We start from the raw sequence: 15954 nt of genomic DNA, 5'->3' as shown, positions 1-15954 counted from the left end.
TCACTGAAGGAACAGCACTTTTGCAACACACACATTACTATGATTTTTTTTAAGTTATCTTGTTCCCATCCAACCACAAAACAACTTCTCATAATAAATCTAGGTCACTATTAGACATTTGTAAGACTTTTTGGATACTTCTCTCACTCTTAAAATTCAGTAATCAGTAACAGTCATTGGTAACTTTTTTTCCCCCCAATTGTGTCTAAAGTATTTTTAGAGGATGCTTGCAATCATATGACCTTCAAACAACTGGATGAATAGGCTATTTATGAATTCATCAGGGTGGGGTTGTCACTAATTTAGTTATCATAGTGATGAATGCCGATTAAAATCAACCTGAAAACCAAACTCAAAGTTACCTGGGTAAAAACCCAAACCACCTTTGTCCAGCAGGCCTCTGATTGGCTGCAGCATTCATAACAGAAATAGGTGTAATTGGTTAAAATGCTCAGCGCCGTGTATAGAATCAATACCACAGATCAGAGTAATGATTGATCATTTTAATTTCACACAAATTTTTAATTGTGGCAACTACAATAGTCTACAGTTTTTGTAATGCATTTGCAAAGCTGTGTTTTGTCGTCAAACTAACAGCTCATAACAAAGTTTCAATGCACAAATCGTGTTGCAGTTATTGGATAGTACTAATGTTTAGTGAGTTACTGAAAACAGACAGTTCATCGAAAACACAGATCCATTAAATACACGAAATTAATTTTGTCAGCCTAGCACCAAGCATCCTCATAACTGACATGTTTACCTGCGGAAACATATCCCTGTTAATAGACACTGACGCCGTCAAAACAAACCATCAGGAAAACACTAATTAAACGTTGCACTTTCAGTATTTTTTTTATTTTGAGTCATTTCTGCGCATTGCTACTGACATCCAGACCCTTTAAAACCCACCGTATGGCATTTTCTACAGATTATAGCGAGCTGTTCTTGTGGTTGAGCAGTTTGTGCTGGCGCTTTACTCTCAGTTACTGAACTGTATGTAAATGCCATTCAGATACGAAAAGAAAATCTCACTGACTGCAGCGTAAGGTGTTGTCTAGTGCGCTAAAGCCTGTTTTACATGGAGACCTGCATTATTCTTGGAGCTAAGGGAGGATTTCATTATTCCCATTCTTTTTCTCAGAGTACTCTTCTGTTTGAATGGGTTTCCAGCCTTTTATCTTTTAGTCTTGTCTATTTTGGTCACATTCAGAAGGCCTGGATCTCTCAGTAGCAGTTTCATTAATGCTGGATTCAGCCGCTCGTGTTTGAGGACTAAAGGGTTTGATAAGCAGAGCCGTGAGGATCAGATTCAAAGTTTTGTTGCTAAAGTAATTTTTTTGGGGTTGTCTTTTTGAAGACATATTAGATAAAAACAGGTTTGCAGTTGAACCTTCCTAATGCTTTCAAAGCCTGTACACTCTTGTTGTATTTTGGGCCAAGGGTAATTTTATGCAGGATATTATTATGTTAATTAACCACATTGTACTGTATTTAATTATCTATTTATTTTATTATTAATTAATTACACATTCCTTGAAAAATAAATTTACGAGGGGGGATTGGGGTTGTGTAATAATTCAGGGGGTAATAATTCATTCTGACTTTAACTCTATATATATGTAAATTATATATATATATACACATATACACACATATATATATATATATATATATATATATATATATATATATATATATATATATATATATATATATATATATATATATATATATATATATATATATATATATATATATATATATATATATATATATAATAGCAATTTTTAATAAATTATATATTTATTATTTTATAAAACATATTTATTTATTTATTCATAATTTTAAAATGATTTGGAGTAAAAAATAATATTTTGATATGAAACTTTTTAATAAATATTTATTTTTTGATTTAATTATTATTATTTTAAAATTGTTTAGAGCTTATATATAATTATATACAGTTTATTTTATAAAACATATTTATGTATTTATACATTACATTTATTTATTATTTAATTTGCTATTTATTATTAATTAATTTATTTACTTATTTTTTTATTATTTGATGCAAAAAAGTAACATTTTAATAAGGAGCTCTATTATTATTATTAATATTCCTTTTATTAATATTCCTAACCCTTTTAATTGATTTATTTATTATACATTTTTGAGTTATTTTCAACCAAAAAGTGTGCCGATATTAGTTTTCTATTTTTTTCCTCAAGCACTCAGTTTGACAGTTTATCCATTGCTATTGTTTCATTGTATCATTACATTAAATATATAAGAACATTAAAGGTTCACAAAACCCTCGAGTACTTTTTTTGAGATTTTAATAGATTTTTGTGAGTTGTGCATCAGTTAAGACAATGTTAGCACCTGTCAGCTTTAATTGTGGGGAAAGCTGGATAATTTTGAGCTTTTGTCAACTAATTTCAGCTTCCTGTTTTAAAATGATTTTTGGGGCGCTATCAAAATCGGTGACGTAGCGCAGAACTGCAAGTGCAAAGATGATGGGTCGGTTTCTCATTATTATCTCATAGCGGAGTTTTCTTATCCTATGAGAAGAGTCGGCTTCTTGATTATTCATGACTGCACATGCTTTACGAAGGAAAGACAGACCTGCCAGTGCCAAGCTGTAAGACACGTTGATGACTGGGTGAGAACGCGTCCACGGACCCACGGCACACAGTATTTAGCTGTTTATGAAGGGTCTTATGTAATTGTTTCCATGATCCACGAAGTTTGTTAAATGTTTTTCCTCGTGATGCTGTCAGGGCCGATACAGCAAAGCTGTTTGTGTGCAGCAAGCATTTTTGTTGAGAGAGTAGTACAAGAATTGGAGAATGGCGGACGTTGTCTTTTATCAGGAGTTCGTTATGGTTCGGCTAATGGTTAAAATAGACAGGGCAAGAGAGCTGCTGCACCGAGTCTGCATTCAGACCCAGGGATTGAGGGAGAAGTCCTCATTTATAGTGTTTATATAAACACGATTGTCTTTATAATGATATAAATTGTGGTTATCTGTATATGAACTTACAAATACCAAATGTAGCAGGGGATTAAATAATTAAATAAGTAATTAAATTACTGATATCTTATTTGCAATTAACCTTTGTAAACTATAAAATTATGGGTCTCCTCACGGTTTGTGTCTCATTTTTGTGTTGTCTCATTAACTGACAACAGTTCTCCCCTGCTCTGCTGGCCACGCCCACTCCTGCCTTTTGCTCATGGAGCTCCACACCCATTATGATGCATCTTTTGAAAAAATTCAAAGGGTAGACCTGAACCGAAAGTGAGGGCCCTTTAAAACATGCATGAGAAATATTAATTGAATTAACTTCCTTAGAATTTGCAAAACAGCATATCCATTCAACATTACTATAAAAAATAAGATAAAACAGCATAAACGTTATCACTATGTATTCATATTTGCTTTGTTTTTGTTTTTTTTTGTCTACATAATTAGGTCACAAAAGTTGTTGAGATGTTTAATTTTAGTCTATTCATTTCACAAGGGACAGTGTACATTAGCCGACATTACTCGAGAATGCAAATGTACCCACAATAGCCCCAAACCTAGTTTGCATTGCTTGCCCTTGTGGCAGATGTTGTAGGCCTATAAACCAATATGAATAAGAGCAACAAATGTTTTGCAAAATGTTTGACATTAATAAAACGCAACAGTTTCTTTAAAAAAAAAGTGTATTTTCAACATCTAAAGATACTCTACATACATAAATCTAGTTTTCATGAGTGAACCATTTTCAAAGTTGTATTCCTGTACTAAAAGCTACACATTCTTCCCCTACATTTCAGTTTATCCTTTCCGGGTCAAAATGGATCCGCATGCATTTCAGGTGCCTGAACATGATATATTGACCCAATATGTGTTTTGATTATATAATAGAGAGGCTTTTCAAAGGGCTTATATTTATATATATCATCTCCCACGCTTGTTATCGCAACAGGTTCAGAGAGAATCGATGAGCTCATAATGATCAGAAGACTTTGAGCTTCACAGGTAGCAATTCTCTCTTGGAGCATAAATAGATTGCAAGTTTATGAGTCTACTTTTTCGCTCTAGGCATGAATTTCCCCCTTTTTTCCCTCTCTCTTACTTTTCCCCGACTCGAATTTTCCTGGAGGAATTTGACTGACCTAGTTAGCAGAGTCTCGTGCACCTTAAGAATCTTATAAAGGATATTTACGCCACCGTATTTAGATTCAGCATGATATGATTAAGTAATGAGGAGATGAATTATTAGGGTGTGAAGGAGGAAGCCTGATGCATCATTTAGGGAGTTTTATGCAGAGATGAGAATTGGCGCGTTTTGAGCTTGTTTAACTGTAGCTTGATTTATCGAGTGCTTTATGTAATGGGTAATTCAATAACGGGTCCGGTTCTGATTTGTTGTGGACTTTTCTGCGTAGAGTTTATTTGATGATGGCGCCTCTTATGCATGAAAAATACAATCATTTCACAATCTTTTTCTTTTATTATTCAAATTCGCTGGCATGTAATCTGTTCAGTTTATGAATCTATGTGATTTTCTTATCAGACGTTGACATGCTTGGGGCATCCTGTACTGCATTTACAGTAAATGACTTTATACCATGCCTGACAACACTTCCATTTTTACCGCAAGTCTTCTGTATTTCACACCCATCTCCGGCCATGTTTGCTTTTTTTTCCCAGGAAACTCCAGTAATTTGTATGTCGCAATCTAGTTATGAAATATCACTTTTTTCATGTTTGTCAAGTTGCCAGATCTTGTATAAAGCTCATCACGTCACACAATGGACAATTTTTTTTTAAATAAATAAACCTTTTTAACCTCAATCTGGCAACATGCTACAACTCAGTTGACCCTGTTAACACATTTATTCCTCAAACTGGCAACTACAACTTAATCGACCCCCTTCACCCCTTCTCCCAATTTCTACCTCGATCGAGCAACATGCATTACAACCCAATTGACCCTCCCCAACATTTGTTTCTCAGTCTGGCAACATAGGCTTAACCCCCCCCCCCCCTCCAATGACATTTTTTTGTAATCTTAATCTGGCAACATATGTTACAATCCAATTTCCCACCCATTTAAAAAAAAAAATTTAACCTCAATTAAGCAAATTACGTTACACTTTCCACCCCTTACTTCTCTAACCTCAACCTCAATCTGGCAACAAGCATAACAACTATAGAAAATACTGTGGACATTTCTTTGTGCTTTAAAAATCACTTGGGAAATGTTTAAAAATGAAATAGAAAACAAACCATAGGAAGGCTAATATGTTTGTCTCAACTGTATAAGCATTAGCAGCCCATATATTTTCTACAGCAGTTTTCAAAAAAAAAAAAAAAAAAAAACATCTAGGTGCACTTTTGAAGCAAATTGAATTGAATTTCATTTTGAATTGAATTGAATTGAATTAAATTCAATTGAATTGAATTTTGAAGCAAATTAAATTGAAAAATAATGAGCTTTTTTAAGCAACTTGATACAGCCTAATGGATAAAGGATATATGGTATACAGTAAATATGCCTTTAGAAGGCTAATGGGGTCTGCAGCTTCTCTATTTAATTGAACAAGTCTTGTGCACAAGGATGTGAAAGTTCAACATTGTGATTTAATTAAGTGTACTGGGTTACTTTAAATTTTTATTCCTCCAAAATTTGACCAAGTCAGATTAAAAAGTAATAAGCACCTCGTTATACTTTGATTGTACATTGCTTTTTGATAATTAAATGGATTAGAGGGGATTTATCTGCTTATATGTCCTAAAGATATTCTTTAGATGTTGTACTTCAAGGTATTTGTCAGGTTTTCTTCCTCAAACTGCTTAACTGTGGAAGTCATAGGACTTTTGTATTGTAGTATATACTCAGTTTTAGTGACTATTTTTAATTTGTTTATTATTATTTCATGTTTTGTACAGGTGATCCTTATGCTGACCAAACTGTATGACTTCAACCTTGGAAGTGTGACAGAGAGTTCCTTATGGAGGTAAGAAACTATTTTCTTCAGTCAGTTTTGATCTTTATGTATATTTATGTATATATCATATACATATTACATAATATACGTTTGCGACCATTTGTTCTCCAGCGTTTAGATAAAAGATGTGACTGTTTTGATTTGATGCAGCATCCCTGTAGTAAATCCACACACATCGGACAGAAAGTGATGTAAAGTGGGTGTTTAAAAAGTTTTCAAAATCTGTCTGCAATTGTGTTTGCATGGAAGTAGAGACACAGCCAGGGCTGTGGCTTTTAAATCAAGTCTGTAATAACAGGCTGATAGCTACATTAGCTGATTAATGGTGTGACAATTGTTGATTGTCTTCATACATTTTTTAGAGATTCAGCACACAGCAGCTCAACGAGTTGATGTAATGCATAAGTGCATTAGATCTGCATGAATGGTGCTGATATCACATACTATATAGGAAATGCTTAAAAACAAGGGTTTAGAAACAATTCAAATGGTTTAGTTTAGTTAATTACAAAACTCTAATATTTTATTTTATTTTATTTTATTTTATTTTATTTTATTTTATTTTATTTTATTTTATTTTATTTTATTTTATTTTATTTAGTTAAGTTTAGTTTAGTTTAGTTTAGTTTAGTTTAGTTTAGTTTAGTTTAGTTTAGTTTAGTTTAGTTTAGTTTAGCTTATTTCCAATACAGTAAAATTGCTGTATTTTGAAATGCTATAACAATTTTAAATATTTTATTATTGTGAATAAACAATATTAAAATTTTAATGTGTTATTGTAATCTGCAATAATATTTTACAATATTGTCCCATTATCTTGTTTTATTTTATTTATTTTTTTTTTATTTGTTGAAAAATACAGTAAGAGTTATATATTTTTTAAATATTACAATTTTAAATATTTAACTAATATATATATATATATATATATATATATATATATATATATATATATATATATATATATATATATATATATATATATATATATATATATATATATATATATATATATATAAACTGTTATTGTAAACTGCAATATTTCACAATATTGTCCCATTATTTTAGTTTATTTTATTCTGTTTGCTTACTAAGTCTGTTTTTATTGGATGACCAATACAGTGAAATGCTATATTTTTAAATATTATTACAGTTAAAAATATAAAATAAAATAAAATAATATAAATAAAAAATGTTTAAATTTAAGTCTGTTATTGGAAACTGCAATAATATTTCACAATATTTCCTATTTTATTTTATTTTATAAAATGAATGAATATTTATTTATTTATTTATTTATTTATTTATTTATTTATTTATTAATTAAAAAAAATGAACAATATTCACATTTAAATGTGTCATTTTAAACTGCAATAATATGTTTACAATATTACCACAAAACTTTTCTTTTCTTTTCTTTTTATGTGTTCATCAAGTATGTTTTTAATAAATGAAAAATACAATTAAAGCTTTATTTTAAAATATTAATAATATTTTAAAATACTGTTTTAAACGATTTATATGCTCATCAAGTCTGTTTTTATTAAATGACCAGTACAGTAAAAATTATTTTTGAAATAATATTAACATATTAAATGTTTGTTATTTTTCATTTATTTATTTATTTATTTATTTATTTATTTATTTATTTATTTATTTGTTTATTTATTTATTTATTTATTTATTATTATTATTATTATTATTATTATTATTATTATTATTATTATTATTATTATTAATTTATTTGCTATTATTTTTTAATATGCTTTTATATGTTTTCATTTAATGACCAATACAGTAATAAAAGCTTTTTTTTTAAATTATTTTTACAATTTAAAAATTTGTGTTAGATAAATAAACAATATTTAAATTGAAATTATTTTAAACTGCATTTTTATTTTATTTTACTTTATTTTATTTTAAGTCTGTTTTTATTTAATGACTACCACAGTAAAATGCTATTTGCAATATATAATAAATTAGTAATAAATATTATTACCATTTTAAATGTATAATTTTTTTTAAATGAATAAACATTATTCAAGTTGAATTATTATTTTAAACAAAAATATTTTACAATGTTCCCCTTTGTTTGGTTTATTTTATTTTATTTTATTTTTTATATAGTTTATGCTCAACTAGTATGTTTTTTATTTGATGATCACAACAGTAATAAACATTCTATTTTGAAATATTTTAACTGTAAAATGGAAATGTATTATTTTAAACTGCAAATAATGTTTCAGCATATCCCCCCTTAATATTGTCTAGCAAAAGAGGCTTCTTCAATATTTTTTTCCACTCTGTACTTCACCCAAAAAATTACAATTCAGTGGAACCCACAATCCCGTCAGTCCAAGTGCCATATTAATAAATCACAATGACTCCATTTTCAAATTCCATTTTTGACAAAACCATTTTCCTTAACTGCCACCAATCTGCGAGTCCTCTGTCATCCAACAAATGTTAAATCTGGCCTGGGATCAGCGGATCTGGCAAAGTCCAGCAGCAGCAGATTGAGGTTGAGATGCTCAGCAGACTGAAAGAAATGGAGCTTCCACCGGAAGCACAGTGTCCAAACAGCCTGCCTTTATACAACAGCAGAACACATGAAATATAAGAGATGTTATGCAATGTTCAGCAACTTACAGACAGTTATAGGTTCCACAGATTGTTACATATGTTTTAATGATGCTAACATTCAGCACAAATCTGTACATTTCTCCTTTCTGGCTGTTTTTCTATGGAGAAATTCGATAGATGCTCAGCCAAGGCGTGTCTCCTGATTGGTTAGTAACACTATGTCTTATTGCACAACAATTATACAAACTTATTTGCTTAAATAAAAAGAAAACATATGGTTTGTCGATAGTAATATTTTTTAATAATATAGTGTGATGTCACCAGTGTTGCCAAGTCTGAGGTTTTCCTGCAGATTTGGGCTACTTTTGATGTGTGTCCGTTGTTTTTTTTAGTATTCCATGGGTTAAAACTACCTAATGATTCATTCATTCATTTTCTTGTCAGCTTAGTCCCTTAATTTTTCCGGGGTCGCCACAGCGGAATGAACCGCCAACTTATCCAGCACGTTTTTACACAGCGGATGCCCTTTCGGCCGCAACCCATCTCTGGGAAACATCCACACATCCACAAATCACCTGTACTGCAAGTCTTTGGACAAACCGAAGTACCTGGGGGAAACCCACGCGAACGCAGAGAGAACATGCAAACTCCACACAGAAATGCCAACTGACCCAGGCGAGGCTTGAACCAGTGACCCAGCGACCTTCTTGCTGTTAGGCGACAGCACTATCTACTGCGCCACTGCGTCGCCCTCCCTAATGATGTCAAATATTTTCTTTTCTTTTTTGGGAATGGCATATTTTATGTTTAGGGCCTGGGCTTGTATTCGGGTTTACATTGAATGGACATTGGGCAAGTTTTGATTGGCCGTTGGGCTACTTAGATTGTGAAAACCTGGCAACCCTCAATGTAACATGCAAACTATCACTGTTTAACTGTTGACCCAGCAGTCCAGTAATGAAGTTAGTGACCCTGCATATAATCTGCTGCTAACCAGAGACTTATTAATCAAATGCCAGAATCTGCTTTTCTTACCAACTCAATTATTTTACATCATCTGCAAATCATAATTGGATTTTGAGATGATATCTCTCTTTGGTGTGTGTGTATGTGTGTGTGTGTGTGTGTGTGTGTGTGTGTGTGTGTGTGTGTGTGTGTGTGTGTGTGTGTGTGTGTGTGTGTATGCGTATGTGATCTTCAGTGATGACTGGCTTGTGTGTAAATGACGTGGAGCAAATGTTTTTGTGACATATAATGGCGCAAATTTGTATGATGACATGAGTGTGACTAGAGAAGGTGACTTATGAGGACATCCCACTTGTCCATATATTTTTGAAAAGGTTTATAAATCATACAGAATGAGTTTGCAGATACAGATTTACGGTATAAAAACACAAATGGCAAGTTAAATTAAAGTTGCAGTTATGTTACAACCATTACTGTCGTATAATGTCCCCACAAATCATATAATATAATATAATATAATATAATATAATATAATATAATATAATATAATATAATATAATATAATATAATATAATATAATATAATATAATATACGAATTATAATATATTATATTATATTATATTATATTATATTATATTATATTATATTATATTATATTATATTATATTATATTATATTATATTAATTTATATTATATTATATTATATTATTATATTATATTATATTATATTATATTATATTATATTATATTATATTATATTATATTATATTATATTATATTATATTTAGGTATATTATGTTATATTATAGTATATTATATTTAATTATATTATATTTTATTATATTATATTATATTATATTATATTATATTATATTATATTATATTATATTATATTATATTATATTATATTATATTATATTATATTGTATTCAATTATATTATATTATTTTAAATTATATTATATCATATTGTATTATATTATATTATATTTGAATATGATTATAAAGACATGTATTAATAAACAACATAAAGTAAAATATGCACTTTGTGAATCTGTAAACTGCAGTTTCTTCTGCCTGATGTGGGTTTGCATTTTACTGTACAGCGTCTAATGTATAAATACAGTGCAGTACAGTACAGTATAAGTGCAGTATAGAGACTCACAGGAGATATCCTTTTAATTGATGGTAGTATAATAACCAAGGCCATTAAACAGACCAGGTGCGTCTCATAGTTTTCCCTCTAGATATTTGCATATTTCAAGACAATTATTTCCCCCTCACCAGTGTCCATAAATCTCAGAGTGCTTTAATGAATGTAGTCAAATGCCCTCCGTGCCAGATAATTAAACTTTCATGGGAAGATATAAAGTACAGAGACACTTCCTGTAAATACTGTAAGCAATTTTAGAGTACCGTAGTACACCTAATTCAGATCATCAGCATTAGCAGTGACTGAAAGACTGGTAAGTAGTTTGAAAAATGAAGGAGACATCCAAAACATGCAGCGTTGGTGGTCCTCCAGGAACATGGTTGAGAAACACTGCTTTAAATGGTAACAACAAAAAAGATTTTAATTGATATATATATATATATATAGTAAAAAAAGAAAAATATATAATTTGAAGTTTTTTTTTTCAGTTTTATTTTTTATCTAAATAAATAAAAAATATAAAACTTAAATATAATTATATTTTTAAAAAATAAATGTATGTTTTATAACAATTTAAATGTAACAAATATACTTTTAAAGTTTTCTATTTTTATTTATTTAGATATACAATAGAAAAATAAAAATAGCAACATTTTATTTAAAACAATAAAATAACTTCCTCTGTATACATTCCTGGAGAGCGCAAAATACATCCAAGGAGGCATTGATTTCGCAAAATCAAGATCTCAAAATGTACCTCGCGAGTGCGATTTGCGCATGCTGTTCTTGCGTAAATTTACCAGAGGCCATTGTCAACTGACTGACTGACCGACTGACTGACGGATCCTCCCACCTATTCACTTCCCTAAACTCAACCGATAGTGTTTTCAAAAACACTGATTGACCCAATCACCGCCTTCCCTTAACCCAATCGACAGTGTTTTCAAAAGCAATCCAGAAAAAGATAAGCTCTTGCCTGATTTTTTTCCACGTTTTCAGATCTTACCACGTTCTCACCCTGCTATTTACTTGTTTATTTTATTTTATTGACTTTTGTTTTATCTGCTTTCTGGAACCGTTCTTCACCAGACTTGAGCCCTGTTGTTGCGATCAAGTCCACACTGCATCTTAAGTCTGCCGGCGTACAAGGTAAGCTACTGGGCAAACTGGTAACAGAAGAAAAGCTGTCCATGCTGAGGTAAAAAGTCAGCTGGTACCGCGAAAAGAAACAGAAGCTTCTCAGCGGTATCATATCGCCCTCTAGCATTCATTTTAAAGATGAAATGCAGCCCTACGTAGCTCTGGCTACATAATTTGCACTCTCCAGAAATGTATACAGGGGTACATTTTTACAATGAGCCTGTGTTAGTTAATTTGATATATATATATATATATATATATATATATATATATATATATATATATATATATATATATATATATATATATATATATATATATTTTTTTTTTTTTTTTTTTTACAGTGTAACTCATTCGGTTTGAGTTCTGCTTAATATAATCAGTTTAACTCCTTTTCATTAAGTCAATTCAACTTAAAAAAGACGTTAAACTAAGTTAATGTATGTAGATTACAATTTTAGTGCAGCTAAAGACATTAAAATTTATTCTGGGTTCAAAACAAAATCACAATAAGCTCAATTTTTGGTGGAATTTGATGCAGAAATGGAGTTTATCATTTTATAAAGACACTTACATCAATGAATCTGTTAAAATGTGTGTTTTTTTTTTTTTTTTTGGGGGGGGGGGGGGAGGGGGGCTGCCTAATTGTGCTCCTTTAAAATCTGTTTTAGGCTTTTAGGCAACATGTGAAGAGTTGAAGGTCTCAGTGAAGTGGTCGTGTTGTGAAATCATAATCATAATGTTCATCATTGAATACTCTGAGCTTCTAATGGTCGAGTTAAGCACTGTACGATGCCCTCGGCAATAAATAATCATCTCCACTCGAAACATCCAGTTGTTCCCTGCATGCCCGTTTATCCAGGACCACTTCTAGACATTTGAAGGCCGTAAACCTCCTCTCATCTCCTCCACCTTCACATTAAACTAAATAAATAAAAAAATACTTTAAACTAATGCAATATCATTATTTGATACAGAGCCTCTTATCAGTACCTGTATGCATTTAGTTAAATGTGCATATTAATTAAGCTTAAGGTCATCTAGACCACTAATCCAGTATTTGGAAGAACAAACAGTTTTGCCCACTCTAAACAGTAAAAGAAGGGTAAAATGAGATTTTCTACTATTCTGCTGATGCAATATAGAGTACATAGTCAATATCTATTGCAATGAATGATTGAATGAATGAATGGATGAATTAGCACTATATAACACATGTAAACTGTGAAAAAAGAAAGAAAAATATCTACCTAAGAAAAATTTCTATTCTTTGTTCTAGTATTCTTTCACTTTACTTGTCTTTCTATCTATAATTCATGTTTTATCATTCCTTCATTTTAGGTTTTTTTATTCATCATTCTTTTATTTTATGGTTCTTTTAAATTACTTGTCTATCTTTATTTTGCTCATTCTTTGATTTTACCTGTGAATTCTTCCATCCATTCATCCATCCATCCGTCTGTCCGTCCATCCATCCATCCACCATACATCCATACATCCATCCATACATTCATACATCCATCCATACATTCATACATCCATACATCCATACATCTATACTCCCTCCCATCTGCCCGTCCATCCATCCAACTTCCCATCCATCCACCCATGCGTCCCTCTGTCCATCCATCCATCCTGTTATCCTCCCATCCATCCATCCATACATCCATCCATCCATCCTTCAATCCTTCTATCCATCCTACCATCAATCCGTCCATCCATCCATCGTCTATCTTCCCATCCATCCATCCATCCATCCATCCATCCATCCATCCATCCACCAACCCACCTATCCATCTGTTTGTCTATCCATCCATCCATCCTCTCATCCTGTCATCCATCCATCCATACATCCATCCACCCATCCGTCTGTCTATCCATCCATCCATCCATCCATCCATCCATCCATCCATCCATCCATCCATCCATCCATCCATCCATCCATCCATCCATCCATCCATCTATCCATTCTCTTATCCATCCATCCATCCTTCCATCCATCCATCCATCCGTCCATCCATCTGTCCATCCATTCATCCATCCTCCCATCTATCCATCCATCCATCCATCCACCCGTCCATCCATCCATCCATCTTCCCATCCATCCACCCATCTATCCATTCATACGTCTGTCTGTCCATCTATCCAATTATCTATCCTCCCATCCATCCATCCAACCATCCATCCATCCGTCTGTCTGTCCATCCATCCATGCATCTTCTCATCCATCCATCCATCCATCCATCCATCCATCCATCCATCCATCCATCTATCGTCCCATCCATCCACCCATCCATCCACCCATCCATCCATCCGTCAGTTTGTCCGTCTATCGATCTATCCATCTATCCATCCATCCATCCTTCCATCTATCCATCCATCCATTCATCCATCAATCTGTCTATCCATTCATCCATCCCTCCATCCATCCATCCTCCCTTCCATCTATCCATCCCTCCTACTATCCATCCATCCATCCTTCCATAGTAACTTCATAGTCACTCAAATGAAAATAAAAAAGTAACATTGTTAAAGCTTAATTAAACTACGCTGGAGAATCGTAATGCGAGCTTTAATCGCACATGTGCTAATGTGTGTTTTAAAGTGAAGTAATGCAACAAAGCTCAGTAATAAAACTCCGATCAACAAATCCTCGATGGGCTCAACACTGTGCCTTATTTAATCCTTATTGGTGCCACAATAAAGTAGAGCAAATCCTCTTTAATGTGAACATTTGAAGTGGCATGCTTTTAATGCAATAATTAAAAATCTCAGAGAACCTCTTAATGGTCCAAAGTCAAATGTTAAAATCACTCTTGCGTTTCCAAGAAGAGTTTATAACAGAAAGCAGCCATAAAAAAACAATGTTCAAACTTATTACATATTTCACAAAATGAAGTTCCAAATTTCTCCCCCTTTTTTTTATTCTTGTCATCAGAGTGCAAGTCAAATGAGGTTTGTAAAACTCTTAACATCCGAACATCTTTTTTTTTTTTTTTGCCCCCTGTCCTGGTTTAGCGTTTGATCACACAATTTTAAAGTGGTAGCGGATATCTTGATTCTCTGATGTTCGTGTCTTTGCATCATCTGTGCGAGAGCTGGCGAGACTTTGCTCCTCTAAAATAGATTCGAAATGGCAGTTCTACCACCGAAAAAACATGTTTAAAAAAATGTCAGACCTCAACTGAACACAAGTTTCACATTAGCACACAGATGAACGTATGAATATTTGATAAAACTCGCCACAGCTTCACCGCGGCCTGTTTTCAAATGCTGTCAATATTCAACATTTACAAAGAAATGTAAACAACCCGTTGCTGGATCTCTCTCTCTCTCTCTCTCTCTCTCTCTCTCTCTCCTCTTCATGTTTATGTACAAGTGTATAAAACGAAAAGTGCGTTACATTTCAGTAAAAGCTTTCAGTGTCGTCTTTCTGGTCTGTGATGAAGTAGTTTGATGTTTTAGGATTTCTGAAGGCTGTCACATTATTCATTCCTCAGTTTGTGAATGACAGTCCTAAAAAACAACTTTTGATTGACTAGTCACAAGAATTTAATGCTTTTTTAAAATGGAGTTTAGCACTTTGGTTTAACTATGTTGCTCTTTATTATCTTTAAGGCACGACTTCATGCGAATAGGATAAAAAAAATTCTTCCAGAGTTTTCTGAAATGTTATTTAAATATGCAAATGAAGCCATTTTTTGTTTAGTTATGCACTCATTTGAATATGATTCCAGCACAAAAATGTAAAGGTTTGATAAAGATTTAAAATTCTTGTTTCTGTTTTTAAGCATATTAGAAAAGGAATCTTTTTATCAGTTCAAAATTCTGGAAATACTAACAACAGCCAGGATGTACTGTACAGACCCCCTAGTTTTTAACAATATTTTTAAAGATTGTTTGCGATAAAAATGACTGATTTTGGAGTGGCAATTCTCAGAAGTTTGCAAACAGTTTTGAGATTAAAAAAATTATATATAAATATGAAAAATATACATACAGTATACAGTTATTAGAATTATAAATACTAGACTAATAACTAGAATTATTAGCCCCCTGTTTATTATTTTCCCCAATTTCTGTTTAATGAAGAGATTTTTTC

At 31.9% G+C, this 15954-nt stretch overlaps 2 protein-coding genes across 7 annotated transcripts in view; both read left to right on the top strand.

Annotated features, from left to right (window-relative positions):
• gsk3bb (glycogen synthase kinase 3 beta, genome duplicate b) overlaps positions 1–15954 on the top strand; it is an 834817-nt gene that overhangs the window by 637098 nt on the left and 181765 nt on the right. The gene's annotated exons all lie outside the window — the stretch shown is intronic.
• sorcs1 (sortilin-related VPS10 domain containing receptor 1) overlaps positions 1–15954 on the top strand; it is a 474217-nt gene that overhangs the window by 313671 nt on the left and 144592 nt on the right. For all 6 annotated transcript variants that reach the window (XR_012408194.1, XR_012408190.1, XR_002459094.3 and 3 more), the window contains one exon: positions 5951–6018. Coding sequence is in view for 3 of the 6 variants with exons in the window: in XM_021477192.3 (XP_021332867.2) it covers positions 5951–6018 (68 nt within the window). In the remaining 3 variants the exon portion in view is untranslated. The remainder of the gene's footprint in view (positions 1–5950; positions 6019–15954) is intronic.

Source organism: Danio rerio, chromosome 1 (assembly GCF_049306965.1).
Source record: "Danio rerio strain Tuebingen ecotype United States chromosome 1, GRCz12tu, whole genome shotgun sequence".
Classification (NCBI taxonomy): Eukaryota; Metazoa; Chordata; class Actinopteri; order Cypriniformes; family Danionidae; genus Danio; species Danio rerio.
Note: the sequence above shows the minus strand (reverse complement) of the source record. Positions and strands in the feature narration are given on the sequence as shown.